A 24,406-nucleotide genomic window follows, 5' to 3' on the forward strand; every position below is an offset into this window, starting at 1 on the left:
GTCCAACCTGTAGCTGATGATACCCGTTAGGAGAAGGATGCAGACCCTCAAGAGTAGTTTTTTTTTTTTTTTTTTTTTTTTTTGTAAGTTGGGAGAACAATCGTTTAATTTTATCCGTCATTACTTTCATGTTAAAAAATTTCCCTTCAAGGGTTTTTATACTTCTATCTGCCCAATTTGGTTTAATTGCTTGTTTCATGGATGCTATGAATGTAGTGGGTCCATTTTTTATTCGACCTGTCCACTATGTGCTTTAAAGGCCTTTAATTTTATGGCCATTGAGTTAAAAACCCGAATTCCAAAATGAGTCTGTCCACATTGTATTTTGGAATTTAAGTTGCGTTCGTCTTAATGTCTAGAGGGACCGTTCTCATTATGGACTGATAGACTTTCATCCTCATTGGACGATTCGTCCACCTTTTTAAAAATTTTCGTCCTCCTAGATGGACCGTTCACCTTATAGGCTCAACATGCAACGATGGTCTGTCCACCAAATGGACTAAAAAATTTATCTTTTTAGACGATCCGTCCACTTTATGGACTAAAATTTTTATCTTTTTGGACGATCCGTCCACTTTATGGACTTAAATTTTTATCTTTTAGGACAATCTATCCACTTTATGGACTTGAATAGAATTTACATCCTTTATGGATGAATCGTCCACTTTATGGACTAGGTAGTATTTTCATCCTTCATGGATGAACCGTCCACTTTGTGGACTTTAGTTAATACATGTCCACTTTTTGGACTTAGAATTTTCATCCTCCTAGGATGATCCGTCCAGTTTGTGAACTTTGTAAGAATTTTCACCCTCCTAGGATGATCCGTCCAATTTGTGGACTTTATTTTATACTCGTCCACTTTTGTGGACTTGGAATTTTCATCCTCTTGGGATGATCCATCCAGTCTGTGGACTTTAATTTATACCCGTCCACTTTTGTGGACTTAGAATCTTCATCCTCCTGGGATGATCCGTTCAGTCTTTGGACTTTAGTTTGTACCCATCCACTTTTGTGGACTTAGAATTTTCATCCTCCTAGGATGATCCGTCCAGTCTGTGGACTTTAGTTTGTACCCGTCCACTTTTGTGGACTTAGAATTTTCATCTGCCTGGGATGATCCGTCTAACTTAAGGACTTTGTGAGAATTCGGTTAGAAAAGACAGATGTGTCTGAATATTCTTTTTTTTTTTAAAAAAAAAAAAAAACCATGCATTTGTAGAAAAGTACCTGCCCCCTTAGGCTTAAAAAGATACTTAAAGTATTGTAACAAAAAATTGTCTAAGTAAAACTAGTAATTGTAGTAAAAACTAAATAAACTGGGAAAAAGCGTCGTTGCTCTTTATATTGTCTCTACTGGTAGTATTTCTGCAGGTGCTCCGTGTTCCATGGGTGCTGAAGCTTTCACCCGTCCAGTGTCTCGAGGTGGTAGGTGCCCTTCCTCTGCAATGATGCGATCCTATAGGCTCCTTCCCAGTTAGGGCCAAGCTTTCCTTACAAAGGATCTCTAGTAGCGCCCATTACCTTCCTTAGCACAAGATCTCCAACCTGAAAGTCTCTATGCCTGACATTGGAGTTGTAGTGTTTTGCCAAGAGATTCTGATAATGCGCCATTCTTTGTTCCGTTATCACCCGGACTTCGTCCACCAGGTCGAGCTAAAGGCGCATGGCCTCTTCATTCTTATCCTCATCGTAGTTCTCCACTCAATAGCTTGTGAGCCATACTTCTGCTGGGATGACAGCATCACTTCCATATGCTAGTCGGAACGGCGTTTCTCCAGTGGGTGTTCTTGCTATAGTTTGGTATACCCATAGAACACTTGGTAGCTCGTCTGACTAGATACCTTTTGGCCCCTCGAGCCGGGTCTTAATAATCTTGAGTAAGGATTGGTTCATGACTTCAACTTGTCCATTGGCCTGTGGGTGTGCGGGCGACGAGTATTGATTCTTGATACCTAACTTTGAACAAAAATCCCTAAATGCACTGTTGTCGAATTGCTTTTTGTTGTCAGAGACAAGCACTTAGGGTATCCCATACCTGCAGATGATATTCCTCCAAACAAAACTTCTAATGTTCTTCTCCATTATAGTGGCTAGGGCTTCTACTTCCACCCACTTGGTGAAGTAGTCGATACCAACCACTAGAAACTTTAGCTGCCTAACTGCTGTCGAGAAGGGGCCCATGATATCTAGTCCCCATTAAGCGAAGGGCCAAGGGGCAGTCATAGGGGTCAACTCTTTGAACGGTTGCCTGATGAGATTACTGAACCTTTGACACTTGTCGCAAGCCTTGACATAAGCTTGCGCATCCTTCAGCATTGTAGGCCAATAGTATCCTGCTCGGATCAACTTGTGCACTAATAACCGTGCCCTGAGTGGTTTCCGCAGATACCCTTGTGGACTTCTCTCATAACATAATCTGTTTCCTCATGGCTTAAACACCCCAGGTACAGTTGAGAGAATCCCTTTTGTATAAGACATCTTTTATCAACACAAATTGTGATGCTTAGACTTTCAACTTCCTAGCAGCGTCATTCCCGTCTGGTAACATGCCAGTCTTCAGGTATGATATCAATGGCGTAGTCCAATTGCTTTTAGAATCTACTTCCTGCACATTTGTTCCATCATCAATAAGTTAGGAGACTTAGACAAAAAATAATACCTGTTCGAGGACAAGCATAAATTCTGTCGAGGCCGCTTTTACTAGTCAGTTAGCACATTCATTTTCAGCCCTTGGGATTTGAATGAATCTAACCTCGAGGCTGCCGATTCAATTTTTCACTTCTTTTAGATACCTCTTCATCATTTCATTCTTACACTCGTAACCGCCATTAATCTGGCTTGTTACTACTTGTGAATCGCAATGCACGACCACATTTTCAGCACCTGTTACCTTTGCAAGGTCTAGCTTTGCCACCAAGGCTTCATATTCGGCCTCGTTATTGGTAGTGGGGAAATCCAGTCGGATCATGCACTCGATCTTATCCCTTTCTGGGGTTTGGATTACCACACTGGCCCCTCCTACTCGTCTATTGGAAGATCCATCCGTATAAATATTTCACTGCCACGTCTCCTCCGCCCCCTGGCTGTCTCCGAGGGTGAATTCAACGATGAAGTTAGCCACTACTTTCCCTTTTATAGACGTTCATGGACAGTACTGTATATCAAACTCACTAAGCTCCACTACTCACAAAGCCATCCGTCCTACAGCCTTAGGGCTACTCATGGCTTTTCTCAAGGGCTTGTCCATCAAGACAACAATGGTATGTGCTTGGAAGTACGACTTGAGTTTCCACGCTGCAGTTATCAACGCAAAGGTCAACTTCTCCATCTGAGGGTACCTCTCTTCTGCTCCTCAAAGTGCTCGGCTTGTAAAGTAGACTGGTCTCTGAGATAAGTTTTCCTCTCTCACCAAAGTTGCGCTAATAGCGACTTGTGAAATAGCTAAGTATAGGTAGAGTTCTTCTCCTGCCTTAGATGGACTAAGCAACGGGGGAGATGAAAGATACGCCTTTAAGTTTTCAAACGCCATTTGGCATTCGTCCGTCCACTCAAACGATTTTCTCAGAGTGCGGAAGAAAGGTAGACATTTGTCCATCGTTTTCGAGACGAACCTGTTAAGGGCTGCGATTTTGCCATTCAAACTTTGCACCTCCTTAACCATCCTCGGCAGTTCTAGCTCCATTATGGCCCGTATCTTCTCCGGGTTAACCTCTATACCTCTTTGGGATACCATAAAGCTCAAGAATTTCTGTGCCGTCACTCTGAATGCGCACTTGTTTGGATTCAGCTTCATATTATATGATCGGAGGGTGTCAAGGGTCTCTCGGAGGTCGTTTAGGTGATCATCTTCATAAAGGCTCTTCACTGGTATGTCATCAACATAAACTTCTATGTTCCTCCCAATTTGATGCGCGAACATCTTGTTCATTAATCTCTGGTATGTCGCCCCAGCATTTTTAAGTCCGAATAGCATCACCTTGAAGCAGAACAGTCCCTGGCTGGTAACAAAAGAGGTCTTCTCTTGATCGGATTCTTCCATTTTGATCTGGTTATAGCCCGAGAAAGCGTCCATGAAGCTCAAAAGCTAGTGTCTTGCAGTTGAGTCTACCAAAGTATCTATCTGTGGGAGTGGATAGCTGTCTTTAGGGCATGCCTTATTGAGGTCCGTGAAATCTATGCACATTCTCCATTTTGCATTGGCCTTTTTAACCATGACTACGTTTGCCAACCAATCAGGGTAGTACACTTCTCGAATGAAATCTGCCTCAAGCAACTTTCAAACTTCCTCGGCAATGGCTTTGTCCTGCTCCTGAGCGAATACTCGTTTCTTCTACCAGATTGGGGAAAATGAGGGGTGATACATTCAACTTGTGAGCTATGATTGTGGGGTCGATTCCTCGCATGTCCTCATGACTCCAGGCGAACACGTCTTGATTATCTCTTAGGAATGTCGTGAGTGCTTGGCGTACTGGCCAACTTGCCAGTATACCCACTCTAGTCGTTCGTTCTAGCCTTGAGTCACCAAGGGTCACTTCTTCCAATTCTTCAACCGGCTCCGCTACTACCCGTTGTTCTCCTATGCACATTGTTTGCTGATGATCATCCATCTCTAACATAGCAATATAGCATTCTCACGCTACCACTTGATTCCCACGCGGTTCTCCTACTCCATAATCTATAGGGAATTTGATCATTAAATGGTAGGTTGAAGTTACAGCCTTCTATGAGTTGAGGGTAGGTTGTCCAAGAAATGGCTTTGTAAGCTGACGAGCAGTCAACCACTAGGAATGTTACGTCCTTCGTGATTCGCTGGGGGTAATCACCTATCATTACTGACAACGTGACAGCACCAATGGGGAAAACTCTCGTCCCTTCGAAACCAACAAGAAGGGCATTTACCGAGACCAACTGTTCTCTATCAATCCTCATCTGCTGAAAAGCCAGGTAATACAGGATGTCCACCGAACTGTCATTGTCGACCAAAACCCTGTGCATGTTGTAGCCTTCTACCCGCAGGCTGACAACAAGCGCATCGTCATGTGGGTGGTGCAGCCTTCGAGCATCTTCTTCTGAGAATCTAATGATGGGATTGTCAATCCGTGCCATCTTGGGTATGGCGCCCATAAGCTGGACGTTCTTGACTATTCTCAGGTAGGTCTTCCGGGCTTTTTTGGACAATCCAGAAGTTGTCATGCCCCCTACGATCATCCTTATGTCTCCAATGGGTGGCCTTGGGCACTCATTCTCCCATTGCACAGCCTGCTCTTGGGGTGGATCCATTCTCTTCTTGCTAACGAAATTCTATAGCTTCCCTTGTCTTATAAAAGCCTCTATCTGCTGTTTCAGATCGTAGCAGTTAGCTGTGTCGTGCCCGTGGTCTCGATGGAAGCGGTAGTACTTGTCCCTTGGCCTCTTATTGGGATCTCCCTTCAGCTTGTTGGGGAACGTCAGAGTTCCTTCGTCTTTGATCTGCATTAAGACCTGATCTATTGGGGTAGTTAATGGGGTAAAGCTAGTGAACCTCCCAGTAGGGGGGTTTGCAACGTCTATCATCCCGTTGTTCTCCAATTCTAGCCATCTTTCGCCCCCTATCCTAACATGTGTCCTCCTGCTGTTCCCTTTTTCTGGGCTTTTCCTCACGAGCCAGTAGTGCGTCTTCTGTGTTCATATATTTGGTGGCCCTGTAAAGCACATCCGACATGGTCTTTGGGTCATTCTTGTATAACGAAAATAGGAACTTACCCTTCCGTAACCCATTAGTGAATGCTGCTACAAGTATTTTGTCGTTCGCTTCATCAATTGAGAGGGCTTCCTTGTTGAACCGAGTTATGTAGGACCTCAGCATCTCGTCTTCCCGCTGCTTTATGTTCATCAGACATGCCGTAGAATTTTTATACTTGTGTCCCCCGATGAAGTGCGATGCAAATTGGGCACTTAGCTCCTTGAAGGAACAAATGGAGTTGGGTGTCAGCCTGTTGAACCATATCCTTGCGAGGCCCTTGAGCGTGGTGGGGAAGGCCCTACACATGATCTCATCTGGTATCCCCTAGAGGTGCATCAGGGTCTTGAAAGACTCCAAGTGATCCAAAGGGTCCTTGTTTCCGTTATAGTTCTCCACCTGCGGCATTCGAACCTTCGGTGGTAGAGGAAAGGAATTGACGGATGTGGTGAAGGGTGAATCAGTTTGGTTGACCAAGTCGTCAAGATCACTGGAGACTCTTCCCTTGAGCGCGCTCATCATACACTCCATCCGTTCTTTCATCATCTGCGTCTCCTCGACGATGTGGGGCGGGGCCGTATCAGCAAGGAATGGCCGGCTCGCATTTGGTCTATTCGGGGCGTTGCTACCTTCCAATCCCTCCTGGTTCCTGTGATCAACACTGGCACCTTCTTAATCTTCCTCTTGGTTTCCCATCGCCGTGTTCTTCTGTCGCAATTGTTCTTCTAGGGTTTGGTTTTATCTAGTGAGGCGCTCCACGGCCGCAGTTAGGGTTTGTACTTGTCTCTCGAGAGCGGTCAGGCGTGGCTCGTCTCCCTGAATGTTATTAGTGGTAGTCGCCATCGAGGGAGTAAGAACCATGCAACTCTTAGTCCAGGAAGCGTTTGTTATGGCTTATAAGTCTCGTGCTTTTCCCCAGCGCCAACTGATGATGTCGTAAATATCACCAGTAAGCCACATGATCTTCGCACGCTCGTAACGATACCTGCACAGCAAAGAAAGAAGACCTAACAGAGAGCACCGGTGTGGTGCTGACCGAATACCCTCCGAAGGTCAAGTTAAAACTATTCTCATAACTTTAGAGTACTAGAAAAGGGTAAATTATGCGTACCTTGATTTGTGAGGGTATTTGGGCTTTTAGAGTAGTAGAAGATTGACTTCTCCTCCTTGGTGTAAAAGTCTTTTCCTTATAGGAATCCTCTTGAATAGTCCCAAACGTGATGGACAAGACATTTCCTTGTAGAGAAGATATTCATTAATGCGCGCATCTTCCAGAATCCTCTTTGTGCTAGGGTTCCTATTTACCTTGGGATCCTATGATGGTTAAGTATGTGTCGCAAGTATTTCCATCTAGGGTTTCTAGCTGTCACGTGGGTGCTTGATCCGTTCCTGTTGCATCTGTTTATGCAGGATCTGTCCATAACAGGCCTTTGCACAATTGGGCTCGCCCTCTATCAGTCCTCGAACATGGATCCGTCAAGCCCACTTCATGAAGATCCGTCAACCTAGATTTTTACCCTCTTCATCATCCATAATTTTCTCTTTTTTTTTTTTTTTTTTTTTTTTTTTTTTTTTTATCATGCAAAAAAAGATGACAAAGAAAACTAATTAGTGCCAAAAAATGGTAGGGACAATGTTAGCTTAAAGGGGGTTCCAAGGCTCAAGAGAATGAGTCTTGAACACAAATCCTTACAACTATTCTAAAAAAAATGTTTGAAATAAAAAGTTACAGCTTAAAATTATTATTTTGAAAAGAGACTTTTTTTCTTTTTTCTTTTTTGAAAAGATTTTAATGGGACATTTTCGAGAAAAAAAAAAAACTTTTTTTTATCTTATTATTTTTTCGAACTCCAACGTGGTAAAACACATTTATTTTGGAAAATATTTCCTTTTTTTTTGGGCAAAAATTTGGCTTTCCTAGGAGGGAAAAAGAAAAAACTTAAAAAAAAACTTATTCGAAAACAATTTTTAACGTGGTAAAAGTGTTTTTTTGAGAACGTTTTTGAAAAACATTTTGTAAAAGCTCTTTTGAAAACATTTTTGGAAAAGCATCTTTGAAAAAACTTATTATATTTTTTTTGAAAAAAAGTTTTGGGTTCCCCCTTTAAAAAAAAAAAAAAAAAATCAGATTTTCATTTTTTTTTGAAAACAGTTTTTTTTTTTTTTAACAGTTTTAGAAAACAGGTTTTTTATTTTGAAAAAAGTTTTAGAAAGCAGATTTGTTTTATTTGAAAACAGTTTTAGAAAACGGGATTTTTTTTTTTGTTTTGAAAACATATTTTTTATTTTTGAAAACGATTTTTTATTTTGAAAAATGGGTTTCAGATTTCCCTAAAAATACAGTTTTTTGTATAAAAATAAATAAATAAATAAATAAATAAATAAAAAAAGAAAAAAGAAGAAGAAGAAGATACCGGGTTTCCTTCTTTTTTTTTTTCTTTTTTTTTTCTTTTTTTTTTTTTTGAAGAGGAAAGGCATTTTTTAAAAAAAAATTGTGTTTTTTTTTTTTTTTTGAAAACTTTTAAGAAGAAAAAGGGAAAAACATTCCTTTTAAAAAGACTCTTTTTCTTTTTAGAAAAAAAAAGGTGGGAAAAGATAATAATGAGAAATGTAAATAAACAACAATAATAAAGTGCAAAAAATAAATTGCAAGGAAAGTAAAGTGCAGAAATTTAACTGACAAAAATGTAAAGAGTTGAGATTTAAATGATATAATAGTAAAAAGCATTAAAATAGAGGGCTGAAATATTGTAAAGATTGATTTGAAAGTTTTTTTTTTTTTTTTTTTTTTTTTTTTTTTTTTTTTTTTTTATATGTCCCTCTTAAATAGATTTTAATCTCTTTCAAGCCTTATGGGTCCTTCAACATAAGGAAATGAGAGTTCTAAGCCATCAACCATTCCTATGAGACATACCCATATTGCACTTTATTTGAGGTTTAAAAAACCATTTAAGAGGGATGATAGAAAATCTTTTTTTTTAAGTGTCTATATATATATATATATATATAAAAGAGCAATAAAGTAAAGCGGGAGAAGGAATTTGAAAGAAATTAAAGGGATGACATAAAATAAAAGGGGATGGGAATTGCTTGAAAGTAAATGGGATGACGCAAAATAATGGGGATTGGGATTACTTGAAAGTAAATGGGATGACATAAAATAAAAGCATTAATAGTAAAATCCCTAGATGCCTAGGTGGGATGAGATTTCTTCCCCCTAAGGGTACTTCCCATACATAGCCTAGGAGATGGTTCAATACCCATCTAGGGATACAAACATAATAATATAAACCAATAACAATAATATGAATATTGAAATAAGAGATAGGTATATACACAATATGTACAAGAGCATAGTAAAAATAAAGTAACTATGAACAACAAGCAAAGTAAAAGAAATGATTTATATATATATATATATATATATATATATATATATATGTAGAAATGAAGTTTACAAGATAATAAAGGGGTGGGATGGGTTTAGTTATAACAACAACAAAAAATGGATGAGGCTTTTTTTTTGTAGGGTTTCCTAGAGGGAGAGAGAGGAAAGAGAGAGTTTTTTTTTTTTTTTTTTTAAATTTCTAAAGCTATTTTTTCAGAATTTTCTCACATTTTTTGAATTTTCCTCACTTTTTTCTCTCTATTTCTCTTCTTCTTCTTCTTCTTCTTCTTCTTTTTCCACACTTTTTCTTCATATTTTTCACAAAAATTGGGGGGGGGGGGGGGTGGGGGGTGGGTAATTTATAGGAGTGGTGAGAAAATGGAAGGCTATCATTGGTGTATCCGGATACACTAGTGCTAGTCGCCCATGGCAAGGGGCGGCTAGCATTAGTGTATCCTGATACACTAATGCTAGCCTCCCATTTTTGTCACCTCATCCATCTTTTTTCGTCTTTTTCTGATTTCTGGCCTGATCTTCATGCTGCTATTTGGAGACATTTTATAGCTCCGTTTTCTTCATATTTTGTATGTATGGAAAGTTCTGGATGTCTAGTTTCCAACGGTTTTGGCCTCGTTTGATTTGGAGCTATGGTTGTTGAGATATTGCGCTTGGAAGGAAGGTGACACAGTGTTGAAAAATTCTGTGATGTTTTTCCTTAAAAAATTCATATCTTTCAATCCGAAGCAGATATTGTCGATCCCTTTTGAAGAAAATTAGTTAAGACCTTGTTCTTCAAGATGGTCCAACTCGCACATTCTGGTTCTTGCCCAATTGGTATAGTTTATTGCGCAAAGTAAGGTGAAAAACTACTAGTTTTTCCTTTAAAAAAAGTGAAGGTTTGTATTAGGGTTTTCAGTATTTTTGTGATATCTTATCCATTTTAACTCTAATTTTAGCTCGTAAACCGTTGTATCGAAGGGAAAAATATGCCCTACTAAATGGTCTAAAATTCAACATAATCCAATGGTCGGATCAAAAAGTCAACTTTTTAACCATAACCGGTTAGGATATTGGCCTTTATCGCTGTAAAATGACTTTTTCAAATGTTGTGACTTTTTGATTCACCGTCCAATCATATTGTATTTATTTTTACCCTTTTTGGTCTTGAAATTCATGATTTTGCAAATTTTTCAATTTTTTTTTTTATTTTGACACGTAAATTGAGGTCAAACAAAATACGATATCAACAACATGAAACACAAACAAATCAAAAATGTAATCTAGAATGCAACAGAAATTAAATTTAACACAATGATTTGTTGACTAATGGAGAAAACCTTTACAAGGCAAAAACACAACCGAGTGAATTTCAGGTCATCACTCCCAAGAATCTACTAATCAAGAACAAACGGTTATATGTATAAGGAATCCCAAAATACCAACCTATAGTTGAATCCTTACACTAATCTCCAATTAGACTTGATCTTGTAGAGACTTTTTCAATTGCACATATCTTCAATTTCTGACTAACTCCCAGTAACTTGAAGTTTATTGATGGATGCAAAGTTTTTCACTACATACTTGTAGAATTGAAGTCAAATTGGTTACAAAACCCTAAAGTGCATATGTACACAGCAGCTTCACAAAAAGCATGTAGATTCTCTGCATGAGTCTCTATGTATGATGACGACAGTAAAATAAAGCTTTTATATCATTTAGTAGGTTAGAAAATGAAGCTCTAGAAAAGCCAAGTCATCATGGACCAAAAAACAAGTCTGAGATTTCTGGATTTGCAAAGCTTGATAGATTAAGAGATATCAAAAGGTGTCGAGCCTCATTAATTCTCGATAAATAGAGGTATCAAGACAGGTGTCAAGATTCCTATTTTCAGTTTTTGTCATAAAATATGACAATTTTATAAAAATATGACCCTAACATAGAGGAATATACTTTAAGTTGTGCGAAGCAAAGTCTGTACTTTAATTTTACACAGTAATGATTGCATCCTTTTGTTCTTTAATAGGATCACCTTCCTCCAAAAATCTCCTTCAATCCGTTGACAACCAATCAAAAACATCACGAAAATGTAGCATTCACAAGAGATGACATTTTGAACTTTTTGAAATGACATTCTGAACTTTTAAATGAAAGTAATTGGAATATCACAATCTTACCCAAAGCCACCTTAGCGGTTGTGTATTTCAACTTGAACTTATGGCAAATGGTCCAGCTATAGAAAATGTGTAATTCCCCAATCGGACAGTTACTGCAATCAATTTTTGGACCACGTACAATAAATGCAGTAAAATTTTCAATTAAATGGTCCAAATGATACAGTAGCATGTGCAGCATGTGTCCGTACATTGCAGTCAGGGTCGGCTGAAACTATAGGCCACTTAGGCAGTGGCCTAAGGCCCCCACTGATAAAGAGGCCCCCAAATAGTAATAATATATTATATAATATTATATAATATCCCATAAAAAAATTGTATAGTTTGAAAAAAATTTGTCTTAATCTTGAATGTTTTCTCACACATAAAACTTATTCTGATATTGATTACTTAGATTTATTTTCAGAACTAAAATTTTTAAATGAAGTTTTGCAAATAAATGAAAACTCTCCAATTAATGTACTAAATTATATAAAGAGGCTAGAATCTTTTCCAAATGCATATATTACTTTCAGAATATTACTAACTATACCTGTTACAGTTGCTTCCACAAAAATAAGTTTTTCAAAATTAAAATTAATAAAATCCTATTTAAGATCAACTGTGTCACAAGAAAGATTAAGTGGATTAGCCATATTATCAATTGAAAAGGAAATGTTAGCGGAACTTGAATGCAAAAATTTAATTAGTAATTTTGCCTCTCAAAAAGCAAGAAAAATAAATTTTAATTGAAAAAAATATATGACTTTATAATTAAATATGATAAAAGGCCCCATATTTAAAGCTTTCGCCTAGGGCCCCCAAATTCATTGAGCCGGCCCTGATTGCAGTGAAAGTTGCATCGGGTTGCGACTTGTGCAATGTCGGCGACGTTATCATGTGCTATCTGGACCATGTTAGGTTTTCTTAATTTGTAGGGCAACTCAAAGGTGGTTGAGGCGTTGAGCCTCATATAGAGAATATATTGAACAGCTAGAGTACCCTTGAAACCTTAGAACCACTAGCTGTATAATTCTTTCTTTAAGACTATTAACAAATATTGGGTAGGAGAAAATGGCACACACATTGGTCCAACTTGCCAGGCTAGGCATATTTGGGAATTAATTAATTAAACTTTTTATGACTAATTACCCATAAATGAAGAGATGTTAGTGGGAGAAGGCAAAACATGCACCAGCCCAAAAGAGAGTAAATTGTAATATTATCTTAGTCTTTGGGTCCATATTATGATCTTAAAGTTTTTCTTAAAAAAAAAAAATGCAATAGTAATAATGAAGTAGGATATATTTAATTTAAATAATAAAATCTTTTATCATCGAAAGAGATTTGGAGTTTAAATTTTGTCTATACCACACATTAAAAATTATTGATGTTATCTTAACATAATAAAAAAGACTCATCATTATGGAATAGATATTATATATTAAAACTCTATTGTATCTATCCATCTATATATATATATGAAAATAATAATAATAAAATTTTATCTCCTCTTCTTTTGTGTGTATGTGTCTTTAAGAAAGTGTTATATATAATATAACTTATCTCATCATTCTTTAGAAGTTTTTTTTTATTTTTATTTTTATAGAAAGCTTTAGAAGTTATTATTTCTTTTTATCAGAGTTTTTAATACAGTATATTATTATATTAAAATCACGTCCCTTCTCTCTTTGCTCTTTTTTTGCGTGCGTGTGTGTTTATTTTTAAAAGAAAAAATAAAGTAATAATGAAAAGAAGATGGTCGGTGAAGGGCCGTTAAGGTGGCATTATGAGATTTGATTGGGGGGAGGGGGGGGGGGGGGGGGGGGGGGGGTGGGGCCAGGCAATTATTAGTAGGCCACCATTGCTGGTCCTAAGCGGGATTTGGAAGTGAAACCTTTTGACGTTGATAGAGTCTCTCTCTCTCGCTCCAGTTTACTGTCTTTATTCTGAAGCCAAAGATTTGATTTGTATATGTTCATCAAGCCGATCTATTCGGTCGGAATAAATCCCACCAAAAAAAAAAAAAATCTCTAGGCTCAAACTTACACTTCCATTATCCTTTTGCATGAACGGATGAAACAGTACATTACATCATTGCATATAACTTTAGTCTCTTTTTTTATTTATTTCTTATTAGTTCTTTAGGTTATAAATATGCAGTTTTGCTATATACCAATTGTAACATCCATATCCAAAGGAAAAAACAACAGAAAAAAATAGGGTTTTTTTTTTTTTTTTTTCAAAGACTGTCGAAGGATTCCAAAAAGAAAAGGAGACTTATGATTCTTGAGGTAAGCTTCGTAGATTTAGTTTTAACTACTGATCTAATAATTAAAAATAATTAGACCCTAGCTAGGTTTTGATTAAGTTTTGTTGATCTTTGGAAATTTTCACGGGATAGATAGCCATTGAGAATGGGTTTTGATTGAATCCTTGTAGATCTAAATATAACTCTTGATTTTTGAATTTTTCTTTATTAATTAGGGATTTATTATTAGTAGATTTGGGTAGTTTTTTGTGTTAGTAATCGACATTTTCATTTTTAAAAAACTTTAGGAATGATCATATATCATTGAGAAGACTTTAGAACAACCAGGTATAGTACGTTGGACACCCCCTGAGTAATAGAATTAATTTACGATTGATTTTAGGTTAAGTTTGGAGAATTTTATTAGAAGAGTTTGAAAGGAGTATTTGAGTTTCCCTAAATATTTAGTATTATAAAATTGTTGGAAATAATGTTTTTTGTAAAAACTGACTCAATATTTCACCTGCTTTAAGAAATGACCTATATTTTATGCCTCACTCAAATAATTGTAAGTATATATATTGGCGTACGTATTAAAAAATTATAATTTTTCAAGATAGGATCAAACATGTGGAAGTTGTGTAAAATTGAATGAAATATTTTAATAAATTTTGATATTTTGAATGTGACATTGAATATGAATTGAACAATATTAAATATGTTTAAAAATTTATTATACAATTTATGTTTTAGACCCTGTCAAAGGGGGTAAATATTGGCATAAGCAGTAGTTCCTTCGGTGGAAAATTACAAACAAACGCGTAATTCTAGACTGGACAAAGTCAAGTGGATAGAGCATGACAAAATTTGCTTAAATTATAAGTATATGAATTTAGTATATGTATGACTTTTGAAAATCAGATGAGATTTGGTATTTATTTCATTGAAAAGTATTGATATATTGAATGATGTTGCCAAGCCTATGAGTTTTACAATGATTTTGAAAATTGCTTATATTTTATAGTATAATTGATCTAAATAGTTAGGAAATTGGATATTTAAGGAGTTGTCAAACTCATCCCATTTCATATCTTTTTGTTTTAGATTACGAAGAGTAGCAAGTTTTTTAACTTTCATTGCAATGGTGGCTCCAAGTTTTCAGGATTAATCATCATTATAAAACTTAAATTACACAAAATCTAATAATAAAAATAACTTCATATATTGACAAAAAAAAAAAAAAAGACACAAGCAAATATATAAAGTCTTACAATTTCCTTCTACTAGCTTTTTTATTTTGAAATCATTGCATGATAGTCTCATTATTAATGTTGTGGACTACATCTCTTTCAAAATTTTAGTTCAATAAAATTTTTCTTGGCCCATTTTTCTTTTTGTTTGTAATGGCCTAATATATTGTTAAAGGAACCAAAATTTAAGGATAAAGTCTGGTTACAAACTTAGTTGTAGCCTAAGGCTACAATCATCACTAAACAAATTAAGATGGTTATATATTTTGAAAATCTAACCGTCGAATTGCATGTTCTTTATATTTTTAAAACTCATGTTAAATTTCATGTCAATCGGATGTTTTTTATTATTTGATCTATAAACTTATTTTTTATGTATAATTTTAGACTACAAAAATTCAAAATTTAAACATTTAATTGATGACATAACTATTGATATTTGATTTTATTGAAATATCTTAAGTATGAAGAATACAATAAGAAAATGTAATCCAATAGTGGATTTCTCAAAATTTACATTTAATAAAAAAATTTAAATGAACTTGTAGCCTTAGTCTTCAACTATATTTTTTGCCAAAGTTTGTCGAAAGTTTAATTATGTTAGGCACTTAGGCCTAAAAAATTTTAAGGTAAAAAGATCATTAAAATTTTAAAATTTATATATAATAATGAATTTTTTTTCAAGTCAAGGTGGTCCTGTGACCACCCTGGCTTCAATGTGGAACTGCCCCTATTTCAATGTGATTGTGCACTTGATAGGAGTTTTCGAATTTTGAAATAAGATCAGACATCTTGTATTTATCTAGTATTTCTGTTGTTTAGTATTTTAAGCACCTAAGGTTTTGAATTTTCTTTTTTTCATTGATACTTGAAGACTGTTTTGGATTTTATTTTAATATTTCAGTTAAGTTGTTGCTGCTTTTCAATTTCTCACTGTATGCTTGTAAGGTGAAAACTTTTTAAGTGTGTAATTGTTGCCACATGCCTAATTCACTATGGGACGTAACATCAAATATATTTTACCAAAAAGGACAAAAAAAATCCTAATTCAAGGACGGGCGTATCAACTCAACAAAATGTTACGTACGTTCATATATTAGCAATTTGGTAAATTGCAGGATCTATGTTCATAAAAAATGATCACAGAAATGTATATTTGCAAATCTGCCTAACAAACCTTCACTCTTTGTTAGAGCTCTTTATGAAAATCTGTATATTAAATTGGTGTGGTACTAAAAGACTTGATCATCCACTCTTTGCCAGGCATCTTTTCAATAATTGGTTATGGATATGACTTTCTCTATTGAAAAAATATGTCATAACTCATAAATATATCGGACCCCCATACGAGTGTTTACAGGGTTCAAGTTGTGGTGGAGATTGTATAGATCTTCAATAAACGATGGTGGTCCGAGTTAGTGATGAGGATATATAGAAAAGACAAAAGGCCAAGAAATAGGGCAATGAGAGTTAAGATTAATGCAAATCATATAGCATTTAAATCATTGGAAAGATAATCTGCAGAGATACGAAGAGAACCTGATGAGGGCCACTTCATCTTCATGGGACCTTTACAACGCCTAGAAGATTTTTCTTTTGCTTTCTTTTTCTTTTCTTTTGAAGCACTTTTTCATTTTGTTTTCCACAAAGTAAGATATATGATGGTCCCTAGTCACTAGCTTTAAGTTAAGTTAGGTGTGAATGTCAATTCATTTGATAGTTCATTCAGCACATATTAGATTGATATGTTTATATGGTACTCTAGTCATGAGAGCTACAACATGGACAACACATTGGAGAACCAATAATACAAGGTACAATTGATAGAAACAACTTATTTACTATACACTAACCACAAATCCAATTGAAATAATATAGTTTATAACCCGCAACACTAAAAGTTTACTGAAATTGTAAAACACCCCACTCCATCTCTCAAAAATTTACCTAAGTAAAGAAAAATGATAATGTACATATATACCCCATTGAAACCATGAATTTTTCCCCACCCCTTCTTGTCCCAACTTTCCAAGGTGTATTGTAATTGGAAAGTTAGAATTCACATATATCCTACTAAAATTTTTCCCCTTCCTTGATAATTCCTTTAAAAAAATGGGGAACTTTCTTAGCACAAACATTGTGTTGAGCGCTCCATGGAAGTCCATAAGTGTAACCTTGTTAGTATGTCTCCTTTTCAGTTCATAATTGTGGCAGTCATGCACGGGTGAATGCCATAAGCTAGGTGGTCTCAGCTTTCCACAGAGAAAGAGAGTAATGTTACATACATAAATAATTTCAAAACAATTTTCACATCAGTTGAGTAGGCAAGTTTTTACTGGTTTTCATTTGAATTCATTACTGACATCACTTGCCTACTCTTTGGAAGAGAAGTCTTATAAACTCAAAAAAATATAGCATTTGCTAGTGTAACAGATTGTTTGAGTTCATCACTAACATCACTTTTTTACTTACCACAAACAATCTATCACACTAGCAAATGTTATTTTTTTTGAGTTTATAAGACTTCTCTTCCAAAGAGGTTCTATATCTTCTGCAATTTTCCTTGCATCGAAAGACGTGCCCAGCAGGCCACGTTTGGTAAAGCCCACGGAGTACAGCCCACCTTCGCCCTTCCATCCATTGGGAAATGGTTTTCGAGGCAACCCATCTTTGTTGGAAAACATATCACTCTCCTGAGATTAAAATTTCAAGTTATAAAATATTCCTTAAAAAATCTTATGAACATGGAGAATATTATTCAATTATAAGTTACAATTTTTAAAAGAAAAGTACACTTCTTAATCATTCGTATATATTCATTGTGTGGTGTCTATTTTTCTTGATATTTAAAAACAGTTTGACTTTAATATATGAAAAATATATAGTTTATTATCCCTTTGTTACAAAAAAAAAAAAAAAAGAAAAAAAAAAAAAAAGAAAAAAAAAGCCTATTATGAATTAAGTTCATCTTTACCTTTAACCAAGAAGGTACGTTACTTTTGTAACCCGTAGCTAAAATGATGGCATCGAAACTTTCCACTTTGCCATCCACAAACTCCACAGCATGGCGTGTTAGTCGCTTTACTGCCTTGCATACCTACACATATACAGTGCGGTAAGAATTATAGTTCTTTCTCTGCTTAAAGTGTTAGGAAAAACTTATAAACAAAGCTATATTATATAGAGATGCATTTGAATAGAAAATGAACCTTGATATTCCCAGTTCTGATCTTAGCGAGGGTTCCAACATCCAATACGGGTGTCTTGCCAGACTTGCTCTTGAGCTCAAGAGGACCAATCTCAGGGCGATTTAGTCCAAATCGAGAAGTGTCACCAAGCATCAAACGTGACATTAGGAGTAAGAAATGATCCACAAGACGCGTGGGAAGCCAGTTGAGCAACCACATGGACAATCCAAAAGTTGATGTTCCTAGCATCTGTTGGGGCAACACATGCACCTGCACCATGATTCAGAAAAAGACTTGAAACACACACTCAGAATAAAAAAGGGTGAGGGTGGGGGGGGCTTAAAGATAGAGCATGAGAATGAGGCCACTGATTAGTCCCGATCGCTCGTTTCCATGTCATTTTTCCATATCAAAAAAAGAATCTGCAACGCTGACACTAGCTAGTGTGTTGAGAATTTTATACAAAAAAGAAAGTACATAAAGTCTTTTATGCCATAAGATTTTGGGCTACAGACATTGTTGCGCATGCCAACAAATACCGAGAAAATAAAGAAGCTTGACATCTTTCCTTTTAAAGATCATTCTGTAACTATATTGGCCGACTTTCGTTTACTTTGGAGGAAAACCCTCAAAAATACAAACCAGTCAAAACTAAGTCAACACCACAGTAGTTACAAAATATAAGATATCTTATTGATGAAAATTAAAAGTTCATTCACTTCCTTTTTTTCTTTTTTTTTTTCTTTCTTTTTTAAATTTTTTTTAAAAATATAATAGGATTTTAACTAGTAATGTCTCTTCACAATTATTACCCTTGAGTTCATGTTTTATGTAAGCAGAATTAAGATTCAGATACTGTATATTAAACGACAAAAGATTTTAACAAGTAATTTTTTTTTTTTTTTTTTATCATCAAACAAAAATATTAATAATTCTATGTTTTATGAAAGTAAAATTAAAGTCCACCATAAATTTAGCAAACTGAAATCCACCTTAAATTTGCTTCTTATCAATTAATTATATAGGATCTAGTGGAGCAAGAGAAACTAGTTAGTAGTAACTGTACATTGACCTTCACTATCAAAAGCAAATGCTCATTATAACATAGTAAAAGTTTCTAAGTAAGCTCACCGAATCTCTGACTACGAGGGACGGGCGAGCATTATTGCCGCAGAGATCCAAGCAGACCTCCATGCCTGAATTCCCACATCCGACCACCAAAACACTCTTTCCACTATACTTTTCACCGCTCTTATACACGCTGGTGTGTGCAATAGTCCCATCGAATTGATTCATTCCTTCAAATTGTGGCACAACCTCCTCAGCATTCTCTCCTGTTGCAACTATTAGCCATTGGCACACATATTCTGTCACTTCCTTTTCCGAGCCAGTGGTCGTAACCCTCCAAAACCCACATATTTGATCAAACTCTGCGCTCACCACAGTTTTGTTAAACACGGGTTGTATGTCAAAATGGTCGGCGTAGTCTTGTAAATAGGAAACAAAATCTTCTTTTGTTGGATAAGTGGGGAAATTCTTAGGGAATTTCATGAGTGGGAGCTCACAGAATTGCTTTGGAAGGTGAAGACGAAGACGGTCATAGGCCCTGTGTTGCCATGTGGAAGCTATGCAATCAGCTCGTTCAAGGATTAAGCTTGGAACTTCTCTTTGTTTAAGACAAGCAGCTGCAGCTAAACCCGAAGGTCCAGCCCCAACTATGACTGGTCCTCGCACCAATTTACACCTTGTTTTAGCCATCTTCTCGTGCAGAGGATCATGGACTCGTTTACCTTCAACTTCTTTCATGTATGCCATATGCAGCTAGTGAGAAAGAGCGAAAGGAAAAGGTTTCAGTTTGCAAACAGAATGAAACTTACTTTTTTTCAAACCTTGGAGAGTATACTACTTCATGAAAAAGAAGAAAAGTACTGAAGACGGTGTCTAATTTTGAAAGAGAAATCACTTTTCTTGACATGGAATAGAGCTCGGGAACACGGGCTCCCTCTGTGAGTGTAGAGATTAGGCTGTGATTTTGAGAGAGTTTATCTTATGTAATCCACTTTATGAAACGTGGGTTTGATTTCTTTTTGGGTCTTGCTCAATGGATGAGAAAACGGAGAGCAAGAAGCTCGGAACTAGAGCAAGATGTTTCACTTAAACACAAGGAATTAGTAATGATACGAAAGAAATAGAGAAGTATATAACTACGGCATTTGAGTCTCTATGTTAGTAAAGAACAAACATTAACCAATAACAATCCCACATACACAGAACCTCACACACACACATATATATATATATGGAGAGAGGAGTGAACAAATTTTATTTTGATATAAAAGGACATTTCCCTACCCTAGAATTCTATTGGCAACGGTGTGTGGTGATAGTCGTGACATGGAGAGTCAACCAAAGTTCCATTTATATTTTGGTAGTGTTTAGAGTGATCCCAAATTCACTACTTTGAGGAGAATCTATTGGATGAAAAGACTAGCCCTACTGATTAGTCCTTGAAAATCATTAACCATCTGATTCGAAGGGTTTCATTCGACTACTCATGGTCTCGATATATCTATTGAGCACTCTTCACTAAATTTCCCAAATAAAAATCTTATTTTATTCACACTTTCGGTTAAAAAAATCTTATGATGGGTTAAAAAATATATATTTGAGCAAAAAGAGAATAATATTAAAATAGAATAGGGAGAGTACTATGGCTAAACTAACAAAAGTGAGTTTTTTAGACTAAATACCCGTTTGAATAGAGCTTCTTTGCGTCTGCGTCTGTGTTTTTTTTTTTTTTTTTTGGAGAAGCGTGTTTCTGTGGTTCTCATGCACTGTTCACAGGATCCACAAACCTCTTTTTTCAGCAAAACTTACATTAAATTGGGTCTCATGGCACTATTCACACATTTAAAAATGATTTTGTTATAGTACTTTCAGTTTTCAGCAAAATAAACGATATTCAAACACAACCTAAATAGGGCTAAAACCTCCTAAGAATGATGTGAATGCTCTAAAGAAGTTCACATATTGAGATGTTTCATGATAGAGAACAGGCAATCTAATTAACATCATGTGTTCCAAAATCTTATCAAAAATCATCCTGCCAAATCAAGGTCTTTGAATGTTATATATATATATATATATATATAATGGAAAACTCTTTTTGTTTTTTTGGGAACAAAAATAAGAATAGAAAATGTAATTTATATAAATCTACTCTCTCGTGCCCCTATTACTTAAAAAATGATTGGTTTGTAATTTGTGCCCATAAAAAAAATCAAGGAGCCAACCTGGAATGGAGGAGAGGGAGAAAACACTCGAACCTCACCAAGATCACCCCTCCCCCTTCTCCTCCCAACCAAACACACAAATCACACATATTTTCTCCTCTACAATTTCCATACTCCAAAATCACCCCAATTAAACACACTAAATATTTCATGCAGACCCTCTCTATATCGTTCTAACTTTCAATATTTTTTTGACGAATTATTTTCTCTCAATAATGAAACCCAATAATGCAACAATTTTATGAGTATTACTGGTTCTAATTTAGGCCTACTATTGAAATTACTTTTCTGCCCACTAATAACAGCCAATAACAACTTGTCATCTTGGATTTGTTGTGAAAATATTATGGATGAAGAATTTCTCTAATTTTATATTTTTCACGTGAAAACTTAAGGTGACATCTGGTACGGAGGAATCCACATTATCCCAGGCATTTAGATTCCTGAGAATGCGGTGTCTAGCAATCTGAATATCTAGGAATGTAACTATTTATATGTTTAATTTAATTTGGAATCTAATAAAATCCTGAGAATATGAGATGCTTATATTTGGTTTATTTCAAAGAATCTTATAAGAATTATTTATTTTTCCCTAAACACCATTTGATTCGTAAACACGACATCAAGTCCTTTATTTATTTTTAACCTTCCTCCTAATAAATTATGAGAAACAAAATATAAACTACAAAAATTATAGGATCACATTTTTTAAATGACATGTATAATACAATTTTTTAAATTGTAAAATTATAATAATAATTTTTTATATTTTATTTCTATCGGTTAAAGGGTTTGGAGAATAGGTAAAATTGTTAATTTATACAAAATGTAACTTTATGCATATACCCACATTTTCTTAAAGGAAATCCACATTCCCACAAAAAGGAGATTGAGTTGGAATCTAGACACTAGTGGCATCTAATTCTCTTGTGTAATTTGCAACAAAATCTAAAAATGTTTTAATATTCCCAAGAATGCTAAAACGTTACCCCATACCAAGCCTTTTCTTTCAAGTTTAACCTATAAAATAAAATTTCCTCATCTCATCTTAGAGAGTAAGCATACAAATGAATGCTCATCTCCTTATAGCTTAGAGGTAATCATATACTATATGTAAAGTACCGTGCTAAATTGTTTTGGTTCTACAGATCGGACAGCGTTTTCAGTTTTGAAACCTCAACATGCTTGAAGGCATTACCCAGATCCGACTAAGACTTACCCCAACTATTTCAATCTAGTGCTCAAAAAGACATGTTGATACAAATAATATGAAAAGGAAAAACTAATCTTTGTGGCTTGTAGCCCAACTTAGGCTTTTCTTATGGGGATCATAAGGCTTTTATTACATTCTCCTAATATTTATATTCTATCTATAAAATGGTAGGGGTTCTTTCTAAATCCCCCACCACAAAAGGTGTGGTATTCTTTAATTTAAAAATGTAGGAGAAGAAAAAGAACATGTGGAGGCGTGGAGACTTAAAAATCAAGCGAACCCATTGAGTATATATATTGATCTCTACATTCGCACATGGAAATTGAGGAGTGAGGACATATGTGATTTTTTTTTTTCTTCGGTTTTCGAATTCTATATATATATATATATAAACAGCTAATATGCTCCAAAATTGAAAAGATAGTAAGGTTGGAGATTTCACAGATCTTCCAATTGCATAAAGGTGTGGAATCCTTTAATCGTTATGGTCAAAAATATAACTATATTTAGCAAAACAATAGTACTACACAGCACAAGAATTTGGGAACCTATTTTATTGAATGTCAAGATAGAATGTTGAGTGATCGAGAGTGGCGTGCAGAGTGTTGAGTGATCGAGAGTGGCGTGCAGAGTCCTAACCGTGGCTTCCGATCACAAACTTAATAAGAGACCATTCTCGAATCAAGCACTTGAGAAATGACTAATGAGGCTTTCGCGATGGTGGATTAGTTTCTGTTTCTTTTCCGCTTTTTTTAAGTTTGGATTCCCCAATCATTTATGGCTTCTCCAAATCAGGTTCGAAGCATTTAGTGGGATAGAAAATGACAATCGAAATACACTATTTTAATGCTAATGTGAAATGTCCCCATTGCCTCATCGCAATGCCCATTATGTTGTACATTGGAGGCAGAGAACCAAGTACTCTCCATTTTAAAGCCCCACGATTTTGGAGAAACTCTTCACTTTATTGGACGTTTTTTCTGCTTTGAATTTAACTTCAAACATTTAACTGACAGCGTATTGGTTCTTCTTCTTCCAAGATTCTTTTCCTTCAAAATACACTTATGTCGCGTGCGTAGAAGATTCGGTTTTGTTTTGTTCTCTATATGCTACTTCACTACTTTTTTGAAGCCCACTACCGCGCTGATGCACTGAATAGCATAATAATTTTCTCTTTTTTCTCTTTTTTTATTTATTTTTTTAACTTTTCCTATGTCAGAATATATAGCGCAACTTGCTTCTCTCACTCACCTCAAATGAAATTAAAATAGCATAAGGCTATATTTGTTTAGATGGAAATTGATTTCCGGAAAATGTTTTCTGCATTTGCAGGTGTTTAGGGCTATTAAAATTATTAGTCAACCAAAAATTGTTTTCTAGTTGACCGTAAAATAAAAACACTTTTAGTGGAAAATGTTTTACACTTATTTGTAGTCATTTCATTTTTCACATCATCCAAAACGGATCAACTGAATCTCCACCCCCTACTGTCAACCACCCAACCACCATCCCCGACTGCCACCACTGCTGGTCACTGAAAATCACAATTTTCTTTATCTAAAATTCTCATTTTTTATATTATATGTAATTGGGAGACGAGAAAATAAGGCAAAGTAATAGAAAATATGTTTTTCCTAACATTTTCAGGAACACAATTAAACACTTAAAAACATTTTTAGGAATATTTTCAACAACGCAACGAAAAACTTGAAAATATTTTCCATCAAACTAGGCACAACCTAAGTTGCGTCTCTCTAACTCACCCCGAATAAAACCATGGCATGAATAAAATTTTAACCAACCCCTTAAGTCCATGCCAAATAGGTGATCTTTCATTTTAATGCGATACCATTTATATGTAGGCGAGTAATTAACAATTAGTAATGTACGGTATAAAATATGTACAATATGAAATATGTATCTGTTTCATTCAGTTCAAGATTTATAAATA

The 24,406-nt window shown here is 35.5% G+C and overlaps 2 protein-coding genes across 2 annotated transcripts; both read right to left on the bottom strand.

The window, feature by feature from the left end:
- Positions 1–5,304: 5,304 nt before the first annotated feature.
- LOC126703969 (uncharacterized) lies at positions 5,305–6,031 on the bottom strand. Its single transcript, XM_050403019.1, has 2 exons — positions 5,602–6,031; positions 5,305–5,489 (listed from the first exon to the last, which is right to left on the bottom strand). Exons 1-2 carry the CDS (start codon positions 6,029–6,031, stop codon positions 5,305–5,307), a joined length of 615 nt encoding a protein of 204 aa, XP_050258976.1.
- Positions 6,032–16,554: 10,523 nt separating this feature from the next.
- LOC126715238 (indole-3-pyruvate monooxygenase YUCCA2-like) lies at positions 16,555–20,285 on the bottom strand. Its single transcript, XM_050415746.1, has 4 exons — positions 19,081–20,285; positions 17,971–18,219; positions 17,736–17,858; positions 16,555–17,454 (listed from the first exon to the last, which is right to left on the bottom strand). Exons 1-4 carry the CDS (start codon positions 19,762–19,764, stop codon positions 17,230–17,232), a joined length of 1,281 nt encoding a protein of 426 aa, XP_050271703.1. The 5' UTR covers positions 19,765–20,285; the 3' UTR covers positions 16,555–17,229.
- Between the last annotated feature and the right edge of the window lie 4,121 nt (positions 20,286–24,406).

This window comes from Quercus robur, chromosome 2 (assembly GCF_932294415.1).
Source record: "Quercus robur chromosome 2, dhQueRobu3.1, whole genome shotgun sequence".
In the NCBI taxonomy this organism is placed as follows: Eukaryota; Viridiplantae; Streptophyta; class Magnoliopsida; order Fagales; family Fagaceae; genus Quercus; species Quercus robur.